This window comes from Argiope bruennichi, chromosome 10 (assembly GCF_947563725.1).
Source record: "Argiope bruennichi chromosome 10, qqArgBrue1.1, whole genome shotgun sequence".
Taxonomy (NCBI): domain Eukaryota; kingdom Metazoa; phylum Arthropoda; class Arachnida; order Araneae; family Araneidae; genus Argiope; species Argiope bruennichi.
This window is the reverse complement of record NC_079160.1, coordinates 77,695,480-77,718,366: the sequence shown is the minus strand read 5'-3', so window position 1 is coordinate 77,718,366 and position 22,887 is coordinate 77,695,480. Positions and strand designations below refer to the sequence as shown.

The following is a 22,887-nucleotide window of genomic DNA, read 5'->3' as shown; positions in this document are numbered from 1 at the left end:
TAACACTTTATGCAAAAATCCAGGATGTATTCAATTTCACTAAAGCTACCTCATGCTACTATGATATGTACTTTTTATATTTTTAAAAAATGTTGGATTATATTTTAACTCTTACGGAGCGCATTAATATATCTCACCTTTATTCACATGTTTTTCCGATTATTTTGATAACCACCTGTAAATAATTACTTTTTGGTTTTAATTGTGATATATTTATTGACTTTATTATTTTTCTGTTCTATGATATTTTTTAATTAAAAGTCCAGGAAAGTGCTTTTCAAAAATAGAAATCAGTCGTGTAATTCACAAAAGAGATAATAAATGCAATCGTATGTAGGTGTATAAAATCTCTCATATTTTATTTTCTCAGTTCCCATTTTCATTTGTTCATCTGGCATATTGGATACTGGAGCCGCCAACTCTTTCCTATTACGCGCTTTGTTCACCTTTCTGGAACAATATCTACAAATGCAATGGCGAATATTGACGATCTGAGTTCACAGACTCCCTTACACTATATCCAATCTGTTAATTCCTTGTTCTGTAATTTACACCAAATAGATTTCGCAGATTCTATTCTGTTTGAGTTTCCTACTCAATGCTGTAAAATTTGATGTTTTGTGAAGTACACCAAATAGAGTTGGAGCGCCAACACCAATACCACCCAGTAGAATTTTGAGATACGAAGTGAATGTCTAAAACGACTGAAAACAAGTACAGTACACTCCCATGTATCCAGACTAATGTGGCGGAAGGGTATGCAGGATAACAAAAAGGCCGGATAGGTCAGAGTTCTGTGAACTCATTTCTTTGTTCACCAATGCCAGAAGACAAAGTTTTTATACAAAAACTCACTGTCATAATATGTATTTTCTCACTTCTTATTCTCTTCATTAAGCCCTTCTTATTCATTCTCTTAAGCCCTTCATTTATCTCTACTGAATTTGGCCGGGGTCGAGTGAATCATAAAGTCGTTGTCGGTATTGTGCCAAGTTAAAACAGAAGGCTCTGTACTGATAGTTTATATATATATATTTATATACTGCACTGCGTGTTTCAAGAATTTATTAGAGAAAAAGTAAGTTAAAGGATATAAACTGCTCACATTTTAGCATAAATTCTGTAATTCTTAAATGCAAGAAATATAAATAAAACATTAATGTAAATCGAAGGCCTGACTCTTTAGAAAATTGACTCAAACAGATTTTATTCTTCATTGATAAATGATACACAGATAAGAAAAAATAACCTTAAGATAAGAGTCAAAATTTAGCTTTTAGTTTATGAAAAACTATGCCGGATAGTCACGGACCGGATACTAAGGAATGTACTGTAAGTACAAAATCGAATTCCAGCAACATGATACAGTTGTTCTGCAAATTCTGCAAAGTTGTTCTGCAAATGTTTGTACTATGAAATAGAAAACCTTTCTCGAAAACATGCATTCGAAAATGTATGAACTGTTCTTTAAGCGACAGCTCATTATATTTCAATATATTTTATCTATATATATATTGTCAGAAATTTTCAGGAAAGAAGTAAGTTTTTTTTTCCTTCACCTCGTTGCTGAAGAACTATAAGGGAATATTGAATACAAAGAATGGATTATGATGATATTGTCTTGAAAAGATAATAACTGATAGTTCATCTTCATAATTAATATGATGGCATAATTGATTTACAAACAACTTTAAAATCACTTTCATAATTTTAAAAGATTAACTCTTGTCTAAAGAAATTAAATAGATTTTCATCTTTTTGATACCAAAGGAAAAGAAATTTAAGAATCAATGGAATGAATAAATTTATGCTTTAATGCTGAAATACGTTTTAATGTTTCAAACAAAATCAAAAGAAGAATGTATACAAACAGATTTTCATATAAATAAATTTCGGAAATAAACTAAAGCGTGCCTCCTTCTGTAAATACAAAAATAAGCTTCCTTGTTTTCTTTAAGAAATTATTCATGTTTTTTTTTTTTTTATTTCTTTTCTTGGATATTATCTGTTGTTCCTCTCCAGATCTTTCTCCATCTACTTCAAAACATTCAAGTGGAATATTTAACTATCGATACCTTCAAATCTGAACCTGTAAAATTATTTTGTTATTATTAATAAAACCAAAAAATTAACATATAAAAAACTTGCATTTGATATCAAAATAAAATTTGTCATCACAATAAAACTTTAACTAAGAAAAACTAAATTACTATCTAGGTTCACTATTATAATAATTTTATTGAGTAATAAATTTTTATGAAAAAAATTGCAATGCTGTGATTGGTTATGTTGCCAATATATTCAAACTATTATTAAATATACAATTATAACTTATCCGATCATATCTTTTTTTAATTCTTTTATATAACATATGAACTTGTATTTAGTGTAACACGAGCGTTTGCTTCCTGCAACCTTCTTACGTACTTTGCTATTCATTTATTTCTACATTTAAACAATAAATAAATAATATTAAAAATTCAAATGGTCATTTCTTGCTGTTTGAAAAATAATCTTAGTTCCATTAAATGGCTATTTCTAGTTTTTGTTTACTTCGTGTTGGTTTCTAGCTCTGTCATGCGATAACATTAATTGTCTTAGACAACATTTAGCAATGTTTCCTTATATTCTTAAACATGTTTGGTTATATTTTACACTTTTCCTCAAAATCTGTCGTCATTGGCGTTGGACTTAAATCAGTCATTACTTAACGCGATAGCCAAAATTGTGATATCTCAGATGGTCATAGTCACAATCGCATTTCCTTTCTTCTTTATATTTAAATAAAATGTATTCTCATATTTTAATCTGCATATTATTGTAACAATTTAATCAAAAATGACTTAATTAATTGAAACAGTTTAATCCAAAATGATGAGCTAATTTTATTTAGATTTTGAGAATGACTGTCAAAAATCGACATGACTTATGGTAATATCTTTTTTCTAGTATCATGATAGATCTGAAGAAATGTATAATCTTTAAAATGAAAACGATTTGCAAGAAATTTATCGAATTCTTTTATAACATCATGAAAATAAAATAATATACTAAAAAATAAATATATTTTAGGTGTAAATATAAAAATTAAAGATTAAAACTCGTCTAAACCAATATAAGGAAAATGATAGCATACTTAAGAATAGATTAAGATGTAAAAATAAAAGTTTATGCTAAAATTCATTTTAAAAAAATACGATGGCGAAATATAAACATGAAACAAAATTTACTAGACTGCATCTTCTACAATATTATCTTCGTTCTTTTCTATTTCAATCAGGGCATTTCTAACTCCTTTCACCAAAGTTATGCCTACATTCAACTCTGAAAAAAAAATCATTTTTTCAATAAAAAAAAATTATAATGTAATTCCATTCCTTAAGTAATTGCATCGCAAACATAAAACCACAAGACAGTTTAAACCTTTTTTTTTTCAATATTTCAGTAACTATTTAACTTCATATTATTTTAAAATGCATTTATTTTCCAATTATGCTTCGATTTATATTATGATAAAAAGTTGTCGCAAATGTATAGCATCATTTAAAAAAAAAAGGCAAATGAAATTCCATTTTTTCTTTTTCTCATTCACAGTGCAATGTATACCTCAAAAATCGAAATTTTCTCACAGAATGTTCTGAAATCGGAAGATTCTGGAATATACAATTATATTAAATATTCCATTATACGTCAGCTGCTAAGATATACGGATGAATAAAAAGTAAAAATCATGGTCCAAAAAATTATACCCATTCTTTTCTACATTCCTGAGTTCCTGTGTCCATCTAGACAGTTTTCCTATATCTGTTTTCTCCTATCTGTTTTCTTAATATCTCAGAAGTGATTATCAGAGTTTAACAAAATTTTAGTAGAGAATCTAATGCAAACTGGCAAAATGGTTAAGAAATAAAGCAACAGTTTTCCTATATCTGTTTTCTTAATATCTCAGAAGTGATTATCAGAGTTTAACAAAATTTTAGTAGAGAATCTAATGCAAACTGGCAAAATGGTTAAGAAATAAAGCAAACATATTATTTACAGTACACGTAGATATAAATATATAATAACCTTGTATGTTTTATTTACTTGTATTGGGATCTTTCTTCTTTATCCATAATGTTCACTACCACTCAAATCAAAACTATCATTAAAACTGAATTGAAGCAAATAGCGATCTACTGACAAAATTATTGACCTTTGCTACAATTCAACATAAAAAATTAATAATAAATCACACCTAATTTTTATTCTTGCTTATTCACACCTGATGAATCAGTCACTTTAAACATTAAAAAAATCCTGACTGATTCACCTAAATAGACATCGGGATTTGCGCATCCGATAATGCTAACCAAAAGAGTTGTTTCGATCCGGACAGATTTTACTGACTTATTCTATTATAGATTATCAAGTCATATTATAGTAAATATATATATTTATCCATTCCAAAAATGCCGTCTTTACTTGTTTTATATACATAAATATTTTTTTAATAACTAAGACTTGGGATGAAAAAAAAATCCATTTCTATTTGGTACCAATTTTTAGAACAAAAACTTTCATTAATAATTTACACTTCGATATATTTGTAGTAATATCTTATTCACCCCTTGTTATATATATATTCATAACATAATAATATTCAACGTTAGAAGAGGAAACCAGCTGGCAACGATTCGAATATAAAACACTGTAGAGGTAGAGTAGTAGTAAGAAAGCAGGTGTTGGTTGAGTACACCTGCTTTCTTTAATCCACTCAACAATGTGGTATGGTTTGGTTCTTTATCATGGACTTATACTGCAAATTCTTTCTCGAAAATACTGGGTACATTGACATTGTGTGATTCGAGAGCCATTTTCCACTTGAAAACTTCATAATTTGAACAAATTCATGCGAAGTAAAGCATTTTGTGTTTAAGAAAAATTGAAAAACATATTTTTACAAAATTGGTACATTGAATAACTTACAAAATGAATAAATAAATGAATATCATATAAATACTTTCCGGTTTGGGGCAATTTTTCTTTTTCTTTGTCTCATTATATTCATATATTCTTGTACAACGATTTTTTTATTTGCATTTTCATATTTTAATTTTATAGATCAGTACACCCCCGAGTGTCCGGCCTAATGTGGCGGAAGGTCAGGCTGGATAACAAAAAAGCCAAATAGGCCAAAATTCTGCCATTTTTTTTTTTTTTTTTTTGCGTTTACGAATACCAGAAGACAAAGTTTTCATACCAAAACTCAAGGTTATAATAAGTATTTCCTCACTCCTTATTGAGTAATAACCCTTCTATTTATCTAAATTCATGTAGAATATGAACACAGCCGCGGCCCAGTAAATCATAGAAGCAGTTGCCGATAACTTGTGGAGTTAAAATAGAAGGCTCTAGAAATACTAGTAGTTTATATATGTTTATATACTGCATTGCGCGTTTCAAGAATTTATTTTTAAAAAAAGGTAAGTTAAAGGATATAAAAACTGTTCATATTTTGATATAAATTCTGTAATGCTTAACTCAAATGCAGGAAACATAACGATAAAAGAAAACTTGACCGGATAGTGCGGAAGCCGTATAGTCGCGAACCGGATACTCGGGAGTGTACTGTATTTTTCAAATGAAATTATAGTACTTCGGATCTTCTTTCTCATTAGTCCATTTATATAAAATTAAAATCATGTAATCCTGATATGTTAATTAGAATTAAAAAATATTCCATTTAACAATAAATGAATTTTTATGTCAATAGCCAGTAGGAATGGTCTCTCCGAAATTTTCTCGCATATCCTCCGATAAAGATCTTATCCCCCCCCCCTTCATAAAATTGCGGACCTCGCATAAGGCTACAAATACCGTGCATGACATTGGCGAATAATATTTACGAAATAAAGATCTGTTGTGGGAATCTAGGATTTTTACAGAATTTAAAGTGCGAATATATATTTTGGAAACTATTTTATTGAGCGATTGAAACCAAAATTTGACACGGGGAAAAAGTTGTAGTCCCGAAATCATGTACCGAATTTCATTAAATTAATTCATTATATTTATGAATTATTGCATTTCCATTCATGTACAAATACAGATCGACAGACGGTCAACCTTCTGACAGACTTGGCTACAAAATTTGATAAAACTCTATATTTTAAATGCTAAACTTGTTTTTCAAATCATATCTCTTAGACAGATGGACTTTCTGTAAATGGATTTCGTTCAAAATTTAATTTTAAAAATTCATACATTTTGTACCAAATCCAAATATTAAGTCTTATCTGTCTAGCTCAAAACGTTATTGAACTATCGAGTTCACAAACAGACAAATGTCTGGGAGGGGGGATTTCGGGAACTCAAGGAGGTCTGAGATGTAAAGATTCGCAAAAATCTCCTACGAATTTTTTGGTGTATACAACATTTTTATTTTCTCTACTTCGTATACACAAAAGTAAAAAGTTATAATTGCCAATTAACGATTTTTTATTTATAGCAGTTAATTAATTTTTGGGAAAGCGTCCTAAAATATAAAAATAAATGCAATACAATTTTCGAATCAAACTATATCTCAATACAAATTTAAGTTGAAAATTGTCGTTAAATCAATCATTGAAATTGCCTATTTCAAAACTGTAAAAAATGATTTTAAAAACCAATAATTATTACTGACAGAAAGAAAGGGTATATATTTTTACAAAACTTTTCGAAGTATAATCTAAATTCATGAATTTTAATACGTTGTGATATTTTGAACTCAAAAGCGTCAGTCAAAAGGGGAAATAATCTATGATATTTCATATTCTGAAGCTGTTTTATAAATTTTAATAAAGCTTGATTTTTACTAATTTTTTTTCAGATAAAATTTTAAACTTGCATTTTAATGTTATAATGACAGTGTATTAATATTTCTACATCCAATATTTTAAATATCAATATGTTATTTTGACATTTCGAAAATAAATATGAAACTATACTCACGATTTGTTAATCTGTGCGAAAACTTTTCAACTCCTCTGTGAAAATTTGTTGGTGTGACGTTTGTTTTCATTTGGCTTATCCAATTTGAAAGTCTTGTCATTTCACTTTGAATATCTTTCTTTGGACCTAGAACAGAACATTATTCATTGGAAGCTTTCAAATGCCCTGCGAAATAATTTAAAATTACTCAAATTGCATTTAGTAATTTTTAATATGCACCATAGAGGAGAAATCACTGGAAAATGTACAAATGTGATGTGTGCGCTTAAGCACAAATACAATGATTTGCAAACGCAATATGCTATTAATATATTATCATTCCCATATGCAATAATTTATTTAAAGTAAGCCCAGGAATTTTCTATTTTATTATTGAATTGATTCCAGTGTACATCTATAGTATATCCTGCTTAGATTAAATGCTTTTTTTTAAATTTGTTCATTAATATCATTAAATGAAACTGTATAGTTTAAAAAAATATATATCAAGGGTCGATATAAATTAGTAATTGATTCGAAAAACTTTAAATGATAGTTCACATGAAAAAGGAAAAAAAATTACTAGAATATTCCATTCGAGTAAAAAAAAAAAACTAAATATACTGTTTTCAAATAAGAAACATTTAATTTTTAAAAGAAAATAGCATAAAGATCTAAAATTCACCAGAGAGACCTAATCTATTTCAAAGAAAATAATTATGAATCAACAGTTCGTTCTGCCGTTTCTAAGAAGCATTCAGTCAAGTAATAAGCAAAATTCTTAAAATGAATTTATGAGATTTAATTTCTTAACTAAAATATTAATACTTATTGCTGAAGTGGTTACCTACAAATTTTAAAATATAAAATTTGCGCCTTTAAACGTTTTCCATTTTTTTTTTCTCTTGCGAATTTGAAGAGCTTACTAGTTGCCGCTCTTTTCTCACTGATGCATACGTGCTTTATATCTACTCCTGTCAAAAAGTTAAGAAAAAATTTTATATCTCTTAATTGCAACTTTCTGCACTAAAAATTAGCTGAAAATAGTCTTTTCCGGATTCAAGTAGATTTAAAATTTCGAGGTAAATTTTTTAACTGACATTTCTTCTTTATGAATACATTGCATTCGATAAAACGAAATCAAATGCAAGTTACACTTACCTTTTTGTTTACTGCTGTAGTTGGCTTTTCCAAAAATTGCATTATTTAATCGTCTTTGATGCAACTCTTGTGATACTGTTTTATATTTTAGTGACACTTTATCTGAACTACTTATACGTGGTGCAATTGGTTGTTTCCCATCTGAAACTGGAATGGTTTTCTTTGCCGAGTTTAGATAAGCTTTATAGCTAGGTGGCACCAACAAATAAGTTTTCTTGGGAGTTTTATTCACCAAGAAAACCTTGAAATTTTGTGGCAGCTGATTGTTTTGAGGTGGCATAGGATTAACATTAATGCTACTTTCTTTATTTCCAGCAACAACATTTTCACCTGGTACAAATAAACATTGCTCATCATTTCCAGAGTTTGCAGGTTGTCCATTGAAAGAGTAAGCACTTTTCGGTAAAGGTTGCATGTTCTTGAAATAGGGACTTACGTTTGGGGAATTAATTGGCCTCAGTGGTCTAATCATTGGAAAATTTCCGGCTTGCAGAACAGCAATATCGCTGTTGGATAAAGCCGGGATTAAAAATGGTCTCATGATGGGAAACTGGGTTTGAGAATTGATATAAAATGGCTCATTATGTTGATACGGTAAATTGTTGCTAGTTACTGGAAAATTTACAACATTGTTTTGGTTGAGAAATAAATTTGGTGCTCCAAATATTCCATTATATCCAAAGTTTTGCCCGTAGAACATTTGACTTCTCAAAGTGTCCTCATTTTCTGCATTGCATCCAAATAGCATTGGATCTGCATATTGGAATGAGCAGCTCTGCTCATTAGAGCTGGTTATCTGAATTTCAGGTTCTGGTAATTCAGTCTTTACATCTTTGAAATTTTGAGAGTCTGCACATTCGTCATCAGATGAAGCAATGTCAATAATTTCTGGATTTTTTTTCCCTAGCACAGAAGGCTTTTTTGGAAGTATAAATTGCTGTTTAATCATTCTGAGTTTTCCATTATGACCTCTCAGAGGTCGTTTCGTAATATTTTTTAACTTTTTGAAAGTATCATTTCTTATTTTTTGTGAGCTTTGTGCGGACGAATGGTAAAATAAGGATGAATGGGGCTTAGAAAAGTTTCCATATGCTTCATGCCTCATTTTTAATCGATGAGAATTTCTTTTGTTAAGCTTATTCCGATCACGCAAAACTTTGCGGTCAACCATAAACCAGCTGCGTCTTTTTTCCATTAGACGTTTTTTACGTTGTTCTTTGGTAAATTTGGTCAAGATTTTTTTGCTACAAATTCGCTTAGGGACAAGGCCTAAGGTGCTTAAAAATTGAGATTTTGGGTCAGTAAATATATCAGGATATATTCCTGGATAAATCTGAGCATCTTTTAATTGTTTCTTAAATTCGTGTAAATTCTTCGGTTTCTTACACGATTTCATTAATGAATAACTGTTTCTATTTGAATCGTCGTTCTCCATTATAAAATTAGGGTATTTTCTATGCAATGTAGTCGATGGCATCGAAAGTGGACCTGAAATATTATCTTTTTCAGATTCATTTGCATTCTTAATATCCAATGGCTGCAGAAAACATTGCTTTTTCTTATTCGTTGGTATGGACCGAAGCGCTCCGAATTCATTTCTTTGATTTTCTATAAAAACTAGAGGTTGTGGAACATCACATTCCCCATATATATCGATCTTAGGCTCTGTACTTTCATCGTTTTTAATACTTTTTAAAGATAGCTCTGTAAGATATTTATTTTTTGACAAAGCAATATTTTTATAACTTTCATTTTTATCACTCTTTGTTAAATAATTCATCTTATTTTCAAATTTTTCTGGCAAAACTTCCAAGGCATTATATCTGTTACTAAGATAGCTTTGCAGAATAGGATATTCTTTTGGCGAAATTCTGTCTCCCGATGGAATTTCCATTGAGCTGTTATAAAAATCAGCAAACTCAAAGTTCGAATCTTGATAGAACGATTGAGGAACCGTTGATACAGGAAAACCTTAAAAGTATAACTTTAAGTTAGTGAAAGAAAAAGAATTTTATAACTTAAAAAGCAATACAACAGAATGTATGTTCATAAATATCAAGCAAAGAAATAAAGTGATTTCAAGTTGAGAAAATATCAAAGAAGATCATATCAAAAAGATTAAGGATATTTAAACAATATTCGGTTTTAGTGCTGGTCTGACTAATTATAAACTGTTGTCCAAAAAATTTGTAGTGGCCATGATTAAAGATCAAAATCAATTCACAATAGATTGATTGTGACAAAAGAAGATCTAAACCTAAACAAGATATTTTGATAAACCTAAAAAAGATCAAGATCTAAACAAGATCTTTTGAATAATATTTTCGAATATGAAAGGAGGCTAAAGCAGAAAATGAATGGTTACCTCGACATGGCCAATGAAATAAACCAAGGATAGAAATTTAGAGACAATTTGATTTACTAGATTAACAGACTGTTTTGAAGTAACTCAAAGGTTATTGGAAATAAGTATCATATTTTTGAGTCTTAGTGAATTACGTGAGGTGATGCTGGAACTGTGAATCTCATTTCCAAATGAATTCACAGAATTCCTGTTGACTCATTCCTGTGAATTTCATTTAAAGAGAATAGATTTGATTCGCAGCATTTCTTTTGTGCCACCGAAATTTAAACTTGCAATTTCTAAATCCAGAGTCTAGACAGTCATCTATGATCTATTTCGAAATGAAATCATGTATTTATTTATATGTATGTGTGCCTATTCATATATTATATTATTTATATGTTATGTATGTATATGTATTCCAAAGATTTATTCTATAAATTTTTTAAAGGGCACTAAAAACGGTGACATTTTTCTGATTAAAAATGATAATGATTTTTTAAATGATGATATTAGAAACGTGTAAACAAATTAGATAATCTTTAGATTCAGGAATTCGGACATTTAATATTGAACATAATGAGTTCATAAAAAATTCATTTCATGTAAATTTTTTGAAATTTTTTCGAAATACCGTATATAATTTTTAGATAACAACTTTGCATTTTTTAGTTTAAACAATCTAAAATATTTTACTTACCTTGAAACAGTTTTCTGCAATATGTTTTAATGGCTTTTCCTATCTCTTTCTGGCATGCAGTATTTTTGCAATTATTGGAGATGGCATTCATCACAATTTCTAAGTCCATACCAAAATTTTTCTTCGTCCATGTATATTTTTTTTGAATCTGAAAAAAAATATATTACTTAGTATATTTTCAAATTGAAATGAAATCTAAAAGGAAATGAAGATTAGATTTATTTATTGGACCGTAATTTAATTCTTAATACGAAAGTTTAAGTAAAACTTTTAAATGATATTCAATCCTAAAAACTTTTACTTTAAATCGATTATCTTTCTTTTTAATTCAGTAATTTTAAATTAGCTAAGAAAAGATTGGGATAAATAAACAAATTGTAATCCCTGGAGCACATTGTGATATCGATTAATTTTAATCATTTCCTGCATGCGCTACTTTTCGTCCTATATTCTCTATTAAGTAAAGGTAACAATTATTCAGCAATAGTTTCATATTAAATCGGGCAATAGTACATCGAAGTTTAACAAGCAAAACTGGCCATAGCAATTTTCCAAATTTTACGAAACAAAAATCAAATTTTTTTGCAATGTTTTTTTTTTTCCAATGGAAATGTTTTTTTACGTCCGATCTGAATGTATTGTTTCATGTTCAGAGATCGCCATCAAGAGGCCTCTCATAACTTAATAGAAATCTGCAATTTTGATGCTCAGGCCACGCTTTTTCTTTACGCTTTTAGATTATGGCGTTCATAGACATACCGAAAAAATTCAAAAAAGTATTCTGGGTCTTGAAAAACAATAAAACTTAAAATTCGTCAAAATATCCTTTTTTTTTTTTTTTTTTTTTTTTTTTTCGCATTGGAGCATGTAAAGGAGAAGCTATTCTATTCTCAGCTCAGTTTTCCACCATCTATTAAAGGAACCCAGGGAATGCGTCTTGACATTATACCATTGAACTAAGCATGGATTTGTACGTATTCTGGACCCCTTTAGCACGAGACCCTTAAGCTAAAACCCATTTAGAAGCTATGCGCAGTGGCTGATTCCGACATTTTACGGCTCTACACACTATATAAGACCCTTCTTTTGATAAATTGGTTCATTTAGTTTCCCATTTCAACACATTTTTAACTTAATGTATTAATGATTTATTTCAGGATGTTTTTTTTTTCTGAAAATGTTTTTATTTATTTATTTACTTATTAGGACTTGTATATATAGATGCCACCCACCTTCACATTTTTATTGAAGCAAATACTTGATCTCTATAAATACTATAATAACGAAGTGAGCTTAATAAAACAATCCGATTACACTTGATCGAGTGTTTATAAAATTCTAATATGTCATAATTTATAGAATTTGTGTTTTCTTAATAATTTTTTTTATTTGGCAATTGAATTAAAATCAATATAATTTAAGATAAAAACATCTTAATTTAAGATAATAACATTTTTTTTTTTAAATCGGGCTGCTTGTGGAACCCTTCAACAAGCGACCTTACACACTTGTTAATTGGAAATCCGCCACTAAATACACGAGGCTTATAAAAGACAGTGGATGCAATTCTAACTCGCAGATAATTAGGATAGCATATGATACGGCATCACATATCCCATAGTTTACCAATATTAAGACATTTGAAAACAGATTCAAAATGAACGAGCTGAAAGTCGCTTATGGAATCGGTTTCGAACTCGGGATTCAAAAGTCTAGGCTGTGATGCCAAATCACCACTTCCTTGGTATTAATATCAGCAGAAAAAATTAAAATTTAATTAATTAATTATTCAAGGAGGTCAGGGTTAATATTTCGATGTGCTAGAAAGTTAATGGCGTGCTTATGTGTCTAAAAACGTATAATATTAAGTAAGCACGCTAGGAGAAGATATTCTATAAATTTAAATCAAAATGCTTTGTGAATTTCAATAAATGTTAGTCAGATACCAAACTTCTCATACAAAAGTATTTCTATTCTTTGATTTAAAAACCAGAGGGGATGGTCTCACCAAACCTTTCTCGCATATTCTCTAATAAATTTGCTATGCCAGATAATGCCTTACATGGCAATAGCATACAACAATTACGAAATATTAACTTTTGGTATGAAATTTAACATTTTTACTGAATCTGTCGTGTGATGCTTGGCAAGTTAATCTCTAGTACTATGTGACAATTATATCCAAAAATAATATTTGTGTTTTAGACATGTTTTTCACAACCGACAGAAACAAAAATTTGACACAAAACTGAGCTTGTAGTTACAAATTCTCATACCAAATTTGATATCTTTAAATCGTTGCATTTATGAATCTTCGCGTTTACTAATTTCTGAAAGGGCAAACCGACAGACATTCAGTCATTGGATTTGGCTAAATATTTGACAGGTGTCTACACAATAGATATTACATCTGTGTACTGAATTTCATCTATCTAGCTCTCTTCGTTTTGTAATTATCGAGTTAACTAATATTCAAACAGATGGATTTCCTCTGAACAGATTTTATTCAAAATTTGATAGTCATCTGAAAATGTGATGTAAAAATCGTATGCCAAATTCCAACTGTCTAACTCAAATCATTTTTGAGTTATCTTGGTCACAGAAAGACGGACGGACGGACATTTTCCAAAAATATGTTTTTCGAACTTGGGAAGATCCAGAACGTGGACATTTGCCAAAATCTAGAGTTCCAATTTTCTGACGATTACTATACTTTCTCTATATTACATATACAAGAAAGTAAAAAAGGATTCAAATGAATAATAACATTTAATGACAGATGAGATTAAGTAATTAAAGAGGATCAGTCTTCAATCATCGTTGAGTAAATAATGTTGAAAATCGTACAGTAACGTTGAGTAATTTTGTCACAATCACTCTATAAAAGTAAATGAGCAAACTGTATGTTTTATTGCGTTGTGTTGTGATGCCATGTCTTTCTTTCTCCTTCAAAATATGCAATAAATATTTGGAGCGAGTCATTTGACGTACACCATATGAGGAATCAATTTCATTGATGCGAAAGACATTATTGTGCAATGCAAAGACTTGGATTATTTTGTCGAACTTTTTTTGTGAAAACATTACGCGATATAAAACAGAAAAAGAGCAATTGAAAAAGTTTCTTATTTTATACATTATATTACTGCCAAATATGAATAAATATAATATTTAAATAAATAGTAATAATAATTATAAATATGGATACTAAATATTTACGAAATCAATATATAAACCAGTGGATTGTCTTTGAAAAACTTTCTGGTATACTCTCTATAAAGGTGATATCCCTATCCCCCCCCCCCTCCGCAAAAAAATTATCGGCCTTATGTAAGGCAACGAATACCTTGTTTAGCAATGGCATGCAATAGTGCAAAATATTAACTTTTGGCATGAACTTTGACAAGCCATGCTTTTTGTCATGAATCTTTGGCATGCAATTAATAGAGTCCGAAAATTCAATTTGTATTTTAGATGTGTTTTTCCCAACCGATTGAAACCAAAATTTGACGCAGAACTACAATTATAAACTCTAAATCACGTATCAAATTTGACGTATTTAAGTCATTTTGTTTTAATGTATTTGTTATTTTATTGTAATGTTATGGCGTTTACATGTTGCTGAAAGTACAAACGACAGACGGGCAACCCTTTGTTAGATTTTCTCACAATATTTGTTGTCTGCACTATAAATTTAAATCTATATACCGAATTTCATTCATCTTGTTCTCTTCATTTTGTAATATTATATAAGCTTGTACTCAATATTTGAGGTAAATGTTCAATTTTGGCGTAAAGACCGTATACCAAATTTCATCCCTCTAGCTGAAAGAGATTTTGAGTTATATTTGTCACTTGACAGACATTTTTCAAAAAAATGTGTTTTTTGAATTCGGAAAAGTCTAACACGTAGAGATTAGTCAAAATCTCGAGTTCGAATTTTTTGATGATTACTATATTTTCTCTATACTTTTATATGAGAAAGAAAAAAGCGGAAAGATTTCAAGAAATTGCAAAAAACAACATCTTCAATGCCGAATTTAAACATTTTTTCATTTTACATGACATTTGCCATTATAATAAATTTCTTATATTGATTGTAAATTGATTTTCATTATAAGTTAGAATTATTAAAATACCAGGAATAAAGATCCATTAATTGATTTAGAATACTTTATCCGTATTAGAATATTTGGGAAGAATATATTCATTTCACCCATATTGGCAATAAATATTCAAATAAAAGTCACATTCTCTTCATTAATTTTTAAAATTTCATATATTGAAAAAAAAAAGTTTTACCACCATAATAAAATAAATACAAAAGTGGAAGAACAATCAATTCAATTATTATTCATCTACTTTATTATTCTTGAAGAATGATATCAAAGTTCACTACATTCAGAACGAAATAAAAATTTTGAGCTGAAATGAATAAAAATTGCAGAGTTACGAATCAGATAATAAAGACAAGTTTATCAAATTGTAATATTTGAAATATATTTCAGAATGTAGATTTTATATTCTTTGAAGCTAAGTCAATATGTCAGCTAAATAGCTGCATGTAAAAATGTTCTTATTTTATACTATATATTAATTCCAAACAGTTACAATTATTTAAGAATCCGCCGTGAATTTCATTTTAACTTATTTTTATCATGCATTCTTCAAGAATTGGGATTTAAAATCTTGTGCATGCAAACAAAAGATAAATATAGATTTATACATTCATGATACGTCGAGAAACGTTGCGAATAAGCGACTTTCGCCAAATTTGGCGATTATTTACAAAAGTATCGAATACATGTAAGGGCACGATCCAATTATGTTATTCTATCAAAAAAAAGTATTGTACCATCATACAAAGAACAGTTAAAATATTTTTGATAGCTATATTAAGGTATTATATAATTAACAGGAAGATATTTTGCAGAGAAAAACAATTAATGAAACAGTCATTTAATCACTAATTTAATAACTAAAAATCATTTTCAATTAAATTAATCGCAACATAACCTAATTATGTTATCCGCCTTATTTTAGTATAGTTTACTTTCTAAATGCAAGCAAAAATACTATTTGCAATAATAATACATAATACTTTTTTCATCTTAAATGCTCTAAATTCATATTTTAATAAAGGAAGTAGATTCGTTTTATTATTAAAATTAGCATGCTTTAATATCAGGCATATTATTAACACCCTTAATTCATAGAGATTTTTTTATACAATTCAAAAATACGGCGGGGAAAAAAACGAGAAATACTTACTTGGGTAATAATTTTGTTGATACCCATGTGATTGTCACGATGAAATTCCATAATTATTTCTTCACATCTTTCTTGAGGAATAATAACCTTTCCCGAACTAGATAGAACTAAGTTCCCGCTTATAACTGTCATTCTCTTCGCCCAACTCTTGAATTTGCTTTGCAAAGCTCTTCTATTTGTTTTTGCTCCTTGTTGAAAAGTAGGAATCATATCTTTCAATTCAAATTCTGGGGGTGCGCGTACTCTTCCATTAATTATGTAGCGTTTAAAAAGAATGTGCAAACGCTCTGTAAGCATGCTAAAATTCGTTGCAGACTGCACCTCCATGACATCCACGTCGTTTTAAAAAAAATAAAACCACACCAGAGATAATCCAAAATATCTTAGAATACTTTTCCCAAGAGGTATTCCCTCGTGAAATACGAAGACACGCGCAGTAATAAGTCCATCGACAGCATGCCAAACGATAATTAAATTCAACCCCAACTCGGATGCTACCTGCAAACGATTTTTTTTTACCCATTTCCCTTTACAACGATTAATCTCGTGGATTTCTTGTTTTAATTCATTTTATTTATATAAAACATATACTTTAGATTTTTTTGATAAAATAATGCAAAAATGGAATAAAAATGGCAATATTGATTTCTTTCATCTTTTTCTTTAGATAAAGGTTAAAAATAATTTAACGTTAAGACTGAGATAATATTTATAGCATTTAGAAATCTTTTTATTGTGTATTCTGTAAAAAAAAATCAACAAAAGGTTATTTTATTAAGAATAAAAATTCTTTGAAAAAAATACAGAACAAGAATTCTTTATTATCAAATTAAACTATAATATTTATTATCTTTCCTCGAAAATAAAATTTGTCGACTGCGTTGCCATTTCTTATATAATAAAAATGTATTTTAATGGAAATATTCCTATTTAATATTTAAAAATTATTGTTTAATTTGCTTTTCTCATAAATATTTTTAAAAGCAGAATAAAAATGACAGTTTTATAAGGATCAAATATAATCTGGTAAAGGTTTTTTACATATCCCGAATCTGGCATAATACATATCGTTTGATTTTTTTTTTAGACATGGCATTTTTTTTTTTTTTTAGACATGGCATTTTTTTTTTTTTAATTTTAAAGAGACTATTTTAAAACTTATATTGGTAGAATAGAATGGCTTGTAATAATACAAATTACGAAAATAAAATTAAAGGAGATTTGAACCTCTAATCCGAAGCATCGTAGCAAATTTAATGATGAATTTGTCAATTAATTATTTTTAAGAATTTTGCTTAGTTATAGCAACGATAATAGGCATACAAAAAATGTATTAATGTTGGCACGCACATATATATAAGCATAAAAATATGACTGTAAAATACGCTTAAAAATATTTTTAAAATTTATTGAAATTAGAGAAATAATTCATCTGAAATAGAATTGGTTTCAAACAAATGTTAATTTTTAAAGTTTAAAAGTGATATAAAAAGTGTTTTTTGTGCAACAATGTACTCCTAAATTATAGATGAAACATTTTAGAATTTCGATTAATTCTTGATTAAAAGACTAATAAAAATTTAGAAAAATCTCACCATTTGAGTACCTATTTCCCATGATGTAGCCATCTGACAAATTCGGTAGTTTTAAATCAACGAGCTGCTTTTGTACAGCGTGCATGTCGCATCACGATATTTGCAAATAATAAGGTAGCCTATAAACATTATGTTTAAATTTTTCCCAAAATTTTAAATTAAAATAGATATATCTTAGTATTTTTAACATAGTTTCATACTGACAACAAAAAATATTTCTTTAAATTAAATTTCGAAAATAAGATATCAAATTTTAAGCTTTAATTGAAATATATTTTAGTTTCTTTCCAATTTTGAAATGCTCAAAATATTTTAAAATAGGTTCCAATTTTCATCTATGAATAATTGCACTGTGCAACTGTTTTTACCTCTATAAACAGGACATTTTAAAATTTAGGATTTATTGAAGCCGATTGTTCTGGAACCGAAATCGCCAGACCTTAGCATATAATGTAATGAATCGTTAGTTCATTATTCTTCCGCTATTCGACAGTTGTATCAATTGATCAGTTGTATGATGTACTATGGAATGATCCGAATAAGGTTATGTAAATGTTCTCTAAATTCCGAAGATTCAACTTAATTGTGAACCTAAAATCCTGTTTTGATTCATCTTAAAATAAAAGTTAACTTATCATCTGATGAAATGCATGTCATATTTTTAAATAATATGTATGCCATTTTCTTAATCAGGTTATAAGAAATTCACTAGAGATAAGAATTGGATTACGCATAATTTTCACACATAATTTTGAATTTTCAAAAGTAAAATTTCAAATATTAAAGTTTATTATATATATATATATATATATATATATATATATATATATATATATATATATATATATATATATATATATATATATATATATATATATATATACAAAACGCTTACCTGGATGCAAAATCAGGCCAAATTTGTTATCGCCGTTTGGCAACACTTCGACCTCAATCAGGTTTGATAAGATTTCAAGCGAACGCTATTCTTGCATCGGTTTGAAAAATTTTTAAACAAATAAATTAACGGTCAGAAAGCGGATAAAATTTTTTACGATGAGTTTAAGTCGTGCCGTATCAATTTTAAAACGAAATCGTAGAAAAAGAGAAGACAGGTTGAATGAAAATGCTCGAAAATCGTTCATAAGAAAATCGAGTCGTAATGAACGAGATAGGGTTAAACGTTTATGTGTACGGAGCGAAGTACAGGAGCATAGTTGTGGGACTATGTTCTTTTTGCCAGGCTGGAAAAAGAAGTAAAGAAGTAAATTCAAGTGGGAAAAAGAAGTAAATTCAAGTGGCTTTTTTTTTTTTTTTTTTTTGTAAATATCATTTTTTTTTTTATTATGTTTCTATGGTATAGTTCCCAAATTTGAAAAATTGTGAAAAAAGCACATTTTTTTTAAAATTTGTTTCTTTGGTGGATGAAAATATTTATTTAAATGAAAGGTTATTTGTGTTTACAAAGAACTGTGATGCAGGTGATTTTTGCGACTGTACTATTTGCTTTATATTTTTTTATTTTATCACATTTTGGAATAAATTGAATCTGAATATATCTGTTGTTAGACTAAAGTGGTTTAGTAGTTGGCGAGCGAGTGAAGCGATCCGAGAGAAACTGCATTAGCAGTTCCTGGGAGTTAGCAAGCAAGGAGCGGAGCTCCCTAATTTAGAATAATGTACAAATTATATAAGATTCAATGGAAATAATCTTCGACTACACTGGATAAAATGCATCCCACCAATTTTATTTTGAAGATCCATTATACTTATTGCAGGAAGGAAAGATACATGGCTATAACAAAGCGTAAAATCAGAATCTTAGCTATTTCAGAACCAGGGAACTACTGATGTCCCTGGAGAGTGACGTCATTCTTGGCAGGTGACGTGATGACGAAACCATTTTTTTATACCGTTTATACCATTTTTTTAAAAGTCTACTTTGAAGAAGAAACGAAAAAATAATAATAATCGCGGGTCGCATTTACCTTTATTGAGCTATTGATGTTAATTATTATCGAGATAAATCATTTTTTGCCTCAGGCGCCCTATCGGCAATACATCATAAGATAATGTGCAGCCAAATGATAGATGACAAGAGTTTATCATGTCACTATAACAACAAGTGAATGGGCCCTATTGCTTTTCTACGAAATCTAAATATTGTTAACTAGATTTTTAAGCATTTCATTTTCAAAATAAGTATTATTATTATCATCATCACAGCATTAACAGCCACCTTTTAAGAGCAATATGCCTCCTAAATGCTTTCAGTTTTTATTTCACCAGTTCTTGATAACAGGTAGGAATGGATTCTACGGGAGCAACATAGTTTTATGGACTTCTGCCATTCGCCTTTTTAACAGAAAAGGAAAAGAAGGTGAGGGAGAGAAGCGATCGCACTTTTATTTAGAAAATTTTTCCTGACTTATAAAGATTCCAATTAGAACACATTCACAAAACAAACGTGCATCTAATTATGCATTAGAGGATATTTGTCTATCAAGAGATTAAAAATCGAATTATTTTATTTCATTTTGGAGAGCAAGATTTAAGAATGCAATTAACTTTGTCAACAGCATAACAAAAGAATATGTGTAGAAATATAAAACACAAATTGCAATTAATAATAATTATTGATAATTGGTACATTAAAAAGAATTAGTTTGTAAAATTTCGAAAAGTTTTATTAGATAATGTGATTTTCTTATTATTATTGCTTTACATCTGTTCAAATATTTATGTTATCATGAAGTAATAAATATTATTAAATGGTGGACTGATGATAAATATTTCGTATGAACTGTCATCTTATATTGAAAATTTCTAAGTTATACAATAGGAAGAAATTTGTATCACATAAACTTAATTTATATCTCCTCAGCATACACATTAATTTTTCATATATTTTGGGTCTGATCACTATCTAGTATTTTCACCACAAGTATTTCAAACTTGATATTCCACTTAATTTTTATAGCGAAAAGTATGCAAAATGTTAGAATTCGTACCTGAAATTTTGTTCTCGAAATAGAAGAATTTTTTTAAATTCAAAATTGCCGTCTCATCTTTTTTCGGTGTATTTAATTACGAATTCATTGTCGAGACGATATAAATATGCTTCTTCATCCATTATTCATCTATAAAAGCCAAAATTGCAAGAAAACTCAAATTTATATTCATAAATATCAGCTCATTTCAGCTTTTTAAGGTGTTTATTTCAAATTTTAATTCAAAAATCCAGTAATTTATTTTCTAATTTTCAGATTCGGTTTTCATTTTAACTTTTATATGTGAATACAGCACCTGATTTAAATGGTAATGATGCATATCTTTACAAATGCATGTCTTCTAAACAACAGTACAATCTTTCATTTCATCCAGATGTCAATAAAATAATTTTACCGTAGATAAAATGAGCCATGACTCTGCCTCAGCAATCTGGTTAAACATTGACAGTCATCTCGACAGCACTGTGGTAAGAAGTATAGTTGAGTTCAAATTGCTATCACCTTTGTACTCTTCTATGGGAGGTACATCCCATCATCGAAGTAAAGCCGATTCAATATACTTCATTTTACCCAGTAGGGAAGCGAGAACCAACAACCGTAGCGGTACCTTTTCTTTCCCACATTTAGGATATTCTTGGTGTGGAAAATTTGTAATAAATAATGAATGATCTACCTGGGCTGACATTTTTTTTTATTAAAATGAAAAAAAAAATGATAGGCATACGAATTAAAATAGAATTAGAAATTTCAATCTGGATTAACCTATTATCTTAGATTTTATTAATTCATAGGTATCCTATTGACACAAGATGTATTACGTTATCTTTACGATGTTGTTCGATATTCTGGAAACCGAATAATATCGTGAAGATATTCCAACAATGTTGTGGGGGTATTTTGTGTTTATAGGCTATTTTGTTTAGTTATCTTCATGAGTGGTTGATATTACCTTTCTACTGTACTCACAGTCCTACGCCCCTACAACTACAATAAATAAATATAATAATTAAAGAAAAATAGTAGGATCAAAGTATTAGTAGGGTCAAAAAGTTCCTCTTTAATTACACCAGAAAAATCAGATATCGTTCAACACTCTTATTCCGAGAATCAGAAAATTTAGAGATAGTGTCAAAACATTAATTTATGTAGGGCCGCTCCAGGAATACAAATTCTTCTATTGAAAACGATATCATATGATTTGTGTAACGGTTTTTACAAATAAATTATACTATTCATTAATTCGGGAACTGGATAAGTTTATTTGAGAGAAGAAGTAAAACACAAACGCAGAACAATGCCTTAAACGCTATGATATTATGACTATGAGTGAATGTTATATGTTTTCCACGTTATTTCTTTATATATGATGATAAATTATTATTCTTGAATACCTTTTAATACTTGTGACTACTGTATTCAAAACAGTAAGTTGATAATTTTATTAATTGTGTATGTATCTCAACATACAAAAAATTACTAGTATCTTAATAAATTTATTATGAAGTTAGAAATACATACCTTAATTTCCCGACATCCATCTTATTCTATTCGATTTATAAAATTTGAATCAATGGTTTTGTTTTGAAACTATTGATGTTTGAAATGAAATTGAAACAATAAACACTTTTGAAGCAGATTTGGGGAATAGACTGTTTTTGTTTCCTTATTCTTCGCTTCTTTTCTAATTAGTGGCACTAAATCATAAATATAGTTATTTCTTTTCTAGCATTCATTAAACTCCAATAACTAGCGAATAAATAAAAGTTGAAATGATTTTTTTAGCTTTGTTTGGAGGCAATATTTATATTGAATTGAAATTTAGATTTAGGATCTGGAAAGACCTTCCAAATACTA

General features: G+C 28.8%; 1 protein-coding gene across 3 annotated transcripts; it reads right to left on the bottom strand.

Moving 5' to 3' along the window:
* Window positions 1-1,919: 1,919 nt before the first annotated feature.
* On the bottom strand, window positions 1,920-22,698 carry LOC129988648 (uncharacterized). 3 transcript variants are annotated; one of them, XM_056096919.1, is made up of 6 exons: window positions 22,552-22,698; window positions 11,160-11,307; window positions 8,116-10,086; window positions 6,976-7,101; window positions 3,231-3,324; window positions 1,920-2,089 (listed from the first exon to the last, which is right to left on the bottom strand). In XM_056096919.1, coding segments are annotated over exons 2-6 (2,301 nt in total). In that variant the 5' UTR covers window positions 11,269-11,307; window positions 22,552-22,698; the 3' UTR covers window positions 1,920-2,088. The 3 variants fall into 3 exon arrangements, with proteins under 3 accessions (XP_055952894.1, XP_055952895.1, XP_055952893.1); XM_056096920.1 differs by lacking the exon at window positions 22,552-22,698 and adding an exon at window positions 18,921-19,042; XM_056096918.1 differs by lacking the exon at window positions 22,552-22,698 and adding an exon at window positions 16,431-16,760.
* Between the last annotated feature and the right edge of the window lie 189 nt (window positions 22,699-22,887).